The 10,159-nt window shown below is 38.0% G+C and overlaps 1 protein-coding gene across 1 annotated transcript; it reads right to left on the bottom strand.

The window, feature by feature from the left end:
* Window positions 1–688: 688 nt before the first annotated feature.
* Window positions 689–10,159, bottom strand: LOC143881396 (tubby-like F-box protein 3). Its single transcript, XM_077384437.1, has 6 exons — window positions 8,748–10,159; window positions 8,062–8,149; window positions 7,110–7,239; window positions 3,452–3,631; window positions 1,909–2,393; window positions 689–1,041 (listed from the first exon to the last, which is right to left on the bottom strand). The coding sequence occupies exons 1-5, from the start codon at window positions 9,099–9,101 to the stop codon at window positions 1,916–1,918; spliced, it is 1,230 nt and encodes a 409-aa protein (XP_077240552.1). The 5' UTR covers window positions 9,102–10,159; the 3' UTR covers window positions 689–1,041; window positions 1,909–1,915.

A 10,159-nucleotide genomic window follows, 5' to 3' on the forward strand; every position in this document is an offset into this window, starting at 1 on the left:
TCCTCTACAGCACTTCAGGCTTAGACGTACGTACTTCGTGTCTTTGTCAGATCTTACTTGCTGCGCGCCTGAAGTCTAGTATTTTGCAAAAAATACTATGGGCCCCACTTCATGGGACGATCCAAACCGTTAATTTGTTAGGCCACAACGTAAAACGTGGATGGATTGTACCCATAGATTGTACCGGTAAATCATATACATAAGATGACCCCAACCCTCCAATTTGTAGAGGGACTGCACATTATGAAAACCTCTATAGACAGAGAGTTAAGATCATCATACGGAGATGACGTATAGGTATAACTTATTAATGTTGTGGCACAACATATGAACGGTTTGGATCATCCTACAAATGGGGCAAGCTTTTTGAAAAATATTGGACTTACCGTGCACACGCACTTTTGAAATTTGGAATTTCAGGAAATCTTGGTTTCGGTCTCCGGATTTTGGTCGAAATTTAAAACCATGCTAACAAAATCAATATGATGGATAGGCTCCAAAGACAATTCAATTGGCAAACAGGTGATGCCTTTGCTGAGTGGGAGGAAGAATCAACCACGCACTTTCTCACGCATAGCAGAGTTTCTTCTTTTGTTCAGAGCTAAGCTAGGCATTCGAATGGTACGGAATCACAAAAGGTTGAAGCAAGAAAAGAATCTAGATATGCTAAAGACATGGAACAAATGGGTGAGTCCTCAACGTAGATGCCATATAAATTTATGAATGAAAAAGTAGAAATAAACAAATAGCAAATAACAACAAGCTTTCTTTCAAGCAAATGAATCACCCAATACAACCTTCCACTCAAGTAATCCCATCACATAGAAGACAACTATAAAATAAATATAGTGTTTGGTTCAATTTTGAAGGAAATCAAAGATACAGTTCTTCCATGTGGAACAATTATATACACCATACAAAATACAACAAATATACAACAAGAGTTAGGGAGATGAAATTGACAAACCCGCAGCTTAAACCATGTTACCCCCAAGCCTATGCAAAACACCCTTGCCTTCTCCAAGGATTTTTTTCTCATACCTGCCATACACCCACCACCAGTCACAAGATATTTTTGAAATTGTTTGATAAAATGATAAGATCCTGGAATTATCCCAAGATTATAAAAAATCACCAAAACATCTCCATATTTTATTTTATTTTATCACGAAAAAAAAAATTCACAATAAATTCACAATATTATTTGTTTTCCACAGTTTTTTTCTTAAATTTAATATTTTTCGATTTTAATTTTATTTTTTTTTACATAAGATTTTAAATAATTTAGTTCTTTCCGGTATAAACCCAAAAGTAACAATAAAATAAAATAAAAATGTGTGTGTGTGTGTGTGTGACAATGGCACTGACTAGAAAAAAGCTTTGAGAGGTTGGCTTCTTTAAGAGATGAGAGATGATAAAAAATAGTCAGAGAGGATGAAATTCACAAAAATATAGGACCACTGAAGCTTCAGGGCCTCTTTGTATTAGCTCAAAAATTATTTGTATATTATCGCATGTGCAAAATGGTTATGAATTTAGATACGAATATTAGCAAATAAAGTGTACAATGGTTTTCTAAATGTTAATGGCTTCCAATGACACCTTAGGCCCTGTTTGTTTTGAATTTTGAGAAGCCACTCCAAAACTGATACTGGACTCAAATTTATGTTAAATTTCGAATCCAATAATCAGTTTCGAACTCACAACCAGTTCTCCAAACCCATAACAAACACGGCCTTTATGTCCCATTAGCAAATAAGATACATTTAATAAAATCTTATTTGCAGATAAGAACTGATTCTGGTGGAATCCAAAGACGTCCTAAGAGTGATGTACTTTTATATACAAGAAAAAGAATTTCTATGCTAAACAGGAAAAAAAAGGAGGAAAAACATTTGATGTTCATACCTGCTTGTCATTCACATGCAATTTTGGTGTCGAAGCTGCTGAGACATATAGCAAATGCCTCAAATGCTGAGATTGGATACCCATAATCCATGGTGAACAAATCCTTCCCCACCTTTCCAAACTGAAGAAGAACCTTCTCGTGCTCTTGGCTGGAGTGCCCATTTTCGGGTGAAGCCACCAGCTGAAAATTCTTGACTGAAGCAACGGTCACACGGCCTCGAAAATTCAGACACCAGCATTGAAGCTGTTCATGCCACCTTGGAGCCTTGTTCTTCAACACCAACATTCCATCTTTTGGGCCAGACAAAGGTCCTGATATGAAGCTCTCCGAGCGGGAGCGGGTTGACTTGGATCGGAAAAATGGGATTGATGGAATGGAATCAAGGCTGCCAAGAGGGAATTCAGTCCGAGTGGGAGCCACACCTCCTGGTTCAATTGCAGAGGCAGGAATGGAGTCCATGACACACTGCATTCTCCTTGGACCTCTGGTTGTTCCGAGAAATATAAGAGTATGGGTTTGATTATTACCACAGAAAAAAAATCCCTACATTTGGGTTCTAACAAGAAATGGAGAATACTCTTGCAAAGGTTTGAAATCCATTAAGAAGCCAATTGCATCAGAAAAACAGTCAGAATTTTCCTTATCTTTCCAAACCAAAATTTCCGTTTTAGAATCAGCGAAAACCAGAGAAAAGGAGGATTATCAATTGGCTTATATGGTCTTTAATTAACCAGATGCAATTTCACAAATAATTATTGAAACCAGATCTTTTGCTACAGAAATGGGGCTTCTAAGTGTATGTTACGGTCTTGAGCACCTAGCCAATACGCCAAAAGCTCCAAAGCTGATGGAACGCGTTAGGCTAGGCCCTTTAAACCTGTGCCATACCAGACTGGCCCCACCTAGTCCCATACCTAAGCAGGCCCACACCCAGGACCGTAACAGTGTATCCATGTTCATGGTGGATTGACCATTATTCATAATAGAGATGCATATTCCAAATAGAAAAATGAAATAGAATGCTATAGAATGCTCAGGAGGGCATCAGGGCCAGGATGGTCACTCTCTGTGAGCCATGCAAGTGGTCCAGACTTCTGACCATGCACGTGGCATGCAAGGGAGTGGTTGTCCAGGCCCTGGGGTCTCCCTGGATATCCTGCTAGCAGTCCTCTTCCAAATACCATATAGCTGTCATCATGACCAGTAAAAAGATTAAAAAAACAAAAACAAAAGTTTTTGACTAGAAGTACTACTGTGGAGCTACAAAACTTTAAATAGATATTACAGCCCAAAACGGTTTTAACCCGTTTTGCTGTTTTCTAGCTTCAGTTTAGAAACAGTAAATCTCAGTCTGAAAGTTTTAATTTTTCCATTAATTTAATAAGAACATTCTTTCTACACTTCTGATGGAACAGAAGCTCCTATCCAAATTACTCAAATATTTTCAAAAAAAAAATTGACAAAAAATTCTGCAGACCCACACCTAGAATGTCCCAAAGCCTGAGAAATATTCATTAGGTTTCACATAAATGTGTTTCTTACCTGGAACCCAGAACATTCAACTCATAAGCAATGTGGATGACTGGGTAGTTGCCAGCAGGTACTCTGGGGGAGACTTGTTTCAAAGCCACTAGCCGAGTGGAACGACTTTTTGCAACCATCGCTCCAGCCTGAGGCGGTTGAGCATCATAGACTGTGAACTTGGTCCCCAAAAAGTTTGATCTGTTCAAAAAGAAGAATTTAGCAGGAAAGTGGACACCAAAAGATGCATACCTCCATCCAAAACAGAACAGTTGAAAAAGAAAACATAACAGTGGAAGAAGGAATACTCGGGGCGAAGTTCATCCTTGTTCATTTTCTGACCAAATCTTGGCCCATCCAATCCCATCGCCACCTCTAGTGATACTCCGCATATCATTGGCCACATCACCAAAACCCACATGAAAATAAAACTCTATTTATTTTATCTATTAAAGTACTAAGTGTTTTTTATTAGTTTTGGACTATGATTTGGCCAACACTTTGAATTTATTGCCAACACGCGTTTTGTGCCGTGCCCGACACGACATCCGTGTCCACATGTGTCGAGACTCCTTTAGACACTTTTAAGTGTACTGTTAAAGTGTCAGTAACTTTATATGTATGTATGTGCATGAGTGTGACACTATTTCTAGATTTTTAGGGGTTACCACATCAGATACCTCATATCCGTGTCGAAACTCGGCACCCATGTCCACAAATCATGATTATATTTTCCTTTTATTTTAGACGTGTCCCCGTTTCTAAATTTTGGGAGACTGCCGTGTCCGACACTCCGTGTCCGTGTCGACACTCGCGTCCATGTCCACAAATCATAGGTTTTGGACCATGTTTGATTGTGATGAACCATTGAGTGAGGTTAGTACCACATCTGTTAGACCCTACTCTACACGCAGGTATATAGATGAACTTATAAATTCAAGATCTAGCCAATGTTCAAAACATGTGCTCAACTTAGAGATTGGCCTGGGTAAGGCACTATATTTTGTATCTTTGGATTTGAATTCAGACAGCCAATCCATATCAACTTCACAAAGTTATGAGTTATGCCCCAAATATCTCCGACATTTTCAAAATATAGCGATTTTATCGCGACATTTTGATAAAACGACAAAATCCAGGGAATTTGAAAAATATAGCGATATTTTCATTTACTATGATAATTTACAATATTTTTACGATAATTTTTATTTTTTTCTTAAGTTCTATTTTTTGAATAGTTTTTTCTTAATTTATATATTTCTAAATAATTTTATTTTTCTCATTTCCCCCGATATAAACCCAAAAAAATAAAATTAATTTAATATATCCCAAGATTTTCCCTTGCCGAGAAATTCTTGATAACGGTATTTGTGACTTAGAACTCGACCTCGAGCTCAAGTCATCCTCTTCCAAAGATATCTACTTGTTAATGAAAACTTTGTTACAAGATCTATGAACCAAATAACCTCATCACTTTTTTCAAACATGATACTTGGAGAGAAAATACTCCGGTAGTAACCCTGATAGTATATCATTGGAAAATATATAAATAAAATCCAAAATTGGATGCACAACGAATATAAAGTCAGTAGTCATCTCATCCAATTGATTGACCTTCTCTTTCTTCGATCGACAATCCAACGTCAATCAGTCATACATCAATTTTCTTGGCACAATTTCTTTTGATGAGGTTCCTTTGGGCACAATTTTCTCATTACTAATTCCATTGATTGTGTTATTGAATGGATCTAGTTTGTGACATTAAAAAAGATTCACATATCTCGTAGGATCCTTCACTCAAATAACCATAGGATACTTCTTTATCTTCTAATCCTCTAAAGAATATGAAAATTTTGATCTTAATTCCTTGTTCCCATTAATTATTTTATTGCGGAACTCAATTCGTGGGTTGGATTTATTGTCGAGGGGGGGACCGATGGGACTCTAGATATTCTGACACACGCAAAGTTTGATGCATCTCTTGATTATGCAAGAGTTGAGTGAATTGCTCCCTCATCTCCATCTCCCGGTCATGCTTCCCACCTTGTTGAATTAATTTTGTAATCTCCAATGAATGTGCCTTAAAAATCATGTGTCACAATAGTTCTCTCTCCTACACTCTAAAGTGACTCCATCACTACAAATAAACAAACTCTTTCATAGTCACCCCCTTAAAGAAGGATTTCCTCTCAACCACACTTTAAACACATACTCACTTCAAAAGATATGCACAGTAACACAAGCTACTTCCAAGCTATCAAGTCCCTATTAGTATGAACAAAGAAACAAAGAATATCAATATTATTGATTGCCTTAGGCCAAGAAAGGTTCTAAATCATGGAGTGGGGATACCCACTAACCAAAGCTAAAGCCTACTTTCATGGTGACAAAAACCAAGGGACCACTCGTTCTGTATCATGGAAGAGCTCCCCAACCATTGGGCCCCCTTCTCAAGGACCCTGTGAACTTCCTTTCCAACAAAAGGCCAAAGAAAAGGGAAAAAAAAAGAAGCAAAACAGCCACCAATTCATTTCACCCTGGCATACCATGCACATAAATAACCAAGCACACCAAGCAATTGGTTCAACTACAGACTGGAAGCTCACGGTCAAGCAAATATGAGTAAAACCACTCATTCCTCAGGGAACCGTTACATCGACCCTTCTACCCTGGCAAAACCCAACTTTGATCAGATGTCCGTAAATTTGTGTGGGTGGCCTCATTACTTGAATCTCAAACTCACAGTTCACCCTTCCCATAAAAGGAATATACCAAATAGTTGGTCTTAATCCTTTCAACTATTACTCCTTCATTAGACTTTCTATATTTTTCTTCACCCAACGTTTCAGGGCTGACCACCACAAAACCTTCCTCTAAATGTACAAAACTCCAACCTATGAAAAACATGGTTTGCCCTCGAACATGATAGGATATCTATGGCCTTCAACCACGGTTTGCATAGCTTAGTAAGCAACAACATATTTGAGATCATAGTTTTAAAACTCCCTGGCATCATCATAGACTCCCCCAAGTCGACTCCCTTTTCCCTTGGCCGCGTTCCACATTTGGCATACAGAGTCAATAAAAACTCCTTTGACTCCCCTAAGTTATGACCGCGTCAACCTAGTACTCGACCGTGTCATGCCGGATTGACTAGGATTTTCTTCGACTGTGTTTTGACCTGCATCCGGATTTTTAAACACTGAGATATAGGGAGAAATATCATCTGATAAAATCAGGTATCTCCTCATCAAGCTTCAAGATCTATTCCTTGTTGTTCTTTTCCAAAGCAAATAGAACCCATAATTTCAAAGCCACATCTTTCGAAAAGCCTCAAATCCACCTCCTCACGGGTAATTTTGAATGTTAGCATCGAGAGCTCTAATAAGGAACTCTTTGAATTTTGGCTGATCTTCTTCACTGAAGAGAGCTCTTCCCTGAAAGTGCCCTCATCTTCATCTATTTTATTAAAAAACTTGTTCATTCTCCAATAATCCACCTAAAATGTGCCTTTGCAATGTCAATGTACAATGTACTAAGTTTCCCTTGCCATTAAAAAAAAATGTACTAAATTCCCCATGCATGAGTGCATGTGTGCATGCACACAAAAAATAGAAATGTGTACTGTATTACCCTCAAGCAATCTGGAACCATATATGATATGTCAGCCAGAGCTCACCTCAGCTTTCCAATGTAGGTACTGCTCCCTTTTGACATGTCTTCTGCATCTAGAGAAATGATGTAGTCCGTGCATGTGGGACGTCGATATTTGCGTGCAGCAAGAAGGAATTTGCCATTATCAGTTAGCGCTGCCAGATGAATAAGAAACCAAAAATAAACCCACAAGTTTCGCGGACAAAACGTAATTAAAATGATTACGCTACCAAATGCGATTTAGTGATATTTAAAAACTAAAAACTAAATACTATTAAAGTATTCATTTTGGTGGATGTACAAGTAGCCAAATCTAGAACACAAGGCTTAGGAGAGATATCAGTGAAACCTCATCAGCAAGCAGCAAACGAGATGAGGTGGAAGAATCCTAAGCCCTGCCACCTCAGCAGACATTGGATCACAAAATATCAGTTGACTACAGATTGGTGACAACAACTCACACTTATCAAAGCACATGACAACTCAAATAAAAAAGTAATCAAAGCTCAATAAAGCAAAAAATTGCCATAACCCATGAAGTCTAAAACGAGAAAAATATGTTGCTTCACAAAACCAACATAGTTATCTGAAGCCATCAAACAAAGGTGGCACTAAAATGCAAAAAGTAAGAACAAATTCATCCAGATGAGTGCAATGACCAGGTTTTGACCAACTCTCGGCTCATGCTAACACATTACAAGTTTTACAATCAATTTTGACAAATATGTGAAAATTGAAAACTAAGTTATCATGTAAGCTGCAAGACAGATGCAATGCAACCATTCATGGCATGTAAGGTGGCAAGCTAAACTATACAATAAGTGGCAAGCTTCAAATTCATTTAAAAAGTGATAACAATGCACAGGCATGCTTGCTTTATAAACTAGTCACAACTCACAAACAAAAGAATATAAAATCTGCACACAATCGGCACAAACAGAAGTGTTACATGACTGCAGCAGAGATTGAGAAAATACCTTGAGTTAAACCAAGGTAAAGATGATAAGTTTGTGTGTTCCGGTTCCGCTTTATGAAACACTGCAGAAAGGAGTCCCTTGGACCAGGCTGCAAACAGTAATTACAGATTTAAAATGAATATAGATAATTTAGACAAGAAGAAGAAAATGGAAGAGTATGAAATTCCTGAATATAAAAATGTATAAGGGAACGCGGCAAAGGTAAAAGGGAGTCGACTTGGGAGAGTCAACACGGATGTGGGGAGTTTATAACTATGCAAAAACACATTTAATCCGTTTAAAATGCGTTTGAATGCTTTTTAAATGTTTTCCTTAAGAAATGTAGTTTTTTTTTTTTTTTTGGTGGTAAAAAGTTTTAAACGAAGTATTAAACATCCAACCAACCAGACGCATTTTTTCATTAAAATGAAGTTTTGCTAACCATGCTTTCATCAGATACACTCACACATACACATGAATATGTCAAGAGGTTGAGCTTTCTTCGTCGTAATCTCCCATGAACGTTCATATTCAGTTCTATGTATCACATATGCAGTCTTGTTTCATAGACAAGTTTTAAACCCTACCCTAAACGAAAGGAATTGCTGATGACAATGAGATTAGAGAAAGGAAAGAAAATAGTAACAACTAACAACAAGCATTAAAAAGCACAATGGAACTCATAGACAAGTTTAAAACAGCCAAACCTGCTTCAAAGAGATTGGAAATGTCAGCTTCCTTGATAATTCAGGGGTCTTTACAATCTCCTTCGTGATTTCCCTCCAACTCCTACACACCCCTGCACAAGCAACAACATGTTTCCGCGGAGGCCATGTGCTCTCCACGGCCTCTAACCTCACCAGCACATCCCTCAGGAGCTCAGGTGGCATATTAGCCCAACAACTCTGCTTCAATCCATCAAACACCATAGGTCCCACGCAATCCTGAACAACACGATGAGACCTCGATCTCAATCCAAACCCCATCTTCACATCAAATCCCTTCTTCGAAATGTTTCCAAGTTCCTCTTTCATATCATGTACAATACTTTTGAAAGGCATGGATTCCACAGTATAAACCCTAAGAAAACGTAAGTTCCTTAGTTATAAAACATTTAAGTCCCCAATCGAATGTTCTTTGTTCATTTCTGAGACTCGCACCCTCCAAAATCCAAATTATAACAAAGAAACGGATTATATGTTATAAATCCTTCTCTTTCGAGCTACAAATCTCTGTCAAAGACGAATCACCAAAGATTTAAACCCTAGAACACGTAAATAACAGATCATCACCATCATTCAAATCCATTTAATGCTTCTATTTAGGGCAAAACAGCTAAAACCTTTCTACTACAGATCCCCCACATTAAAATTTACATATTTCAACATAAATACAAACAGATCGTCACGATCTCGATCAACCAAATCTCCAATCGAAAAATCGCCTATATCTTAATCAATCCTTCGCTTCAAAACTTTGTTATCGATTTGTGATAATTATTTTTTTTTCATACATCCGTATTTTTTTCATAGATCCGTACCTTAAAAGCATCACTGTTCAAGAAAAGAAGATCAGAACGAAAAAGATGAGAGAGAGAGAGAAAAATCAACTTGTCTCGATCTGATCAATAAGCTCCATTCAGAGCACAAAATAGAATCAAACACCTTGAAAATAGCAACAGCGAAGAAGAATCTTAGCCAAAAGCCACGTAAACCGGATCCATCCAGAGCTCTGATGCGGCAGAAAAAGATAAAATATCACGACAAATTGACCGGCCTTCGAAAAAGATAGGCGAGGAGAGAGGGATCGATTTCGGTTTCTGAGACTCGTCACAGTTCCGGAAAATTCTCCAAGGAGTTACGATTAGGGCAAGGAACTCACTATTTATAGGTATAGTTTTAGCGCAAAGAAGACGAGGCAAATTAGGGATTCTGGCTTTATAAAAGGCGATGGTTATTTCACCCCCTGTGGGATTATGCGCCCCCTGTTAGCGTGATTTGACGTTAAAAAGAGTTAAAGTCTGCCCACTAATTCACGTTACAAGAGCGGCGCATAATCCTACGGGGGAGGAATCATCTTCCTTTATAAATAACAATACAATATCTATCTGTTTCTGTTC

This window comes from Tasmannia lanceolata, unplaced genomic scaffold (genome assembly GCF_043159265.1).
Source record: "Tasmannia lanceolata isolate RefF3 unplaced genomic scaffold, GAP_Taslan_0.1 ptg000007l, whole genome shotgun sequence".
In the NCBI taxonomy this organism is placed as follows: Eukaryota; Viridiplantae; Streptophyta; class Magnoliopsida; order Canellales; family Winteraceae; genus Tasmannia; species Tasmannia lanceolata.

Bases quoted from the DNA above. Each gene is read 5' to 3' on its own strand.
- LOC143881396 (XM_077384437.1), bottom strand. From the start codon at position 9,101: ATGCCTTTCAAAAGTATTGTACATGATATGAAAGAGGAACTTGGAAAC. The intron at 8,150-8,747 runs GTTTGGCTGTTT...TACTGTTTGCAG, and splicing joins TTCCAATCTCTTTGAAGCAG to CCTGGTCCAAGGGACTCCTT. The intron at 2,394-3,451 runs GTAAGAAACACA...CGGAACAACCAG, and splicing joins TTGAATGTTCTGGGTTCCAG to AGGTCCAAGGAGAATGCAGT.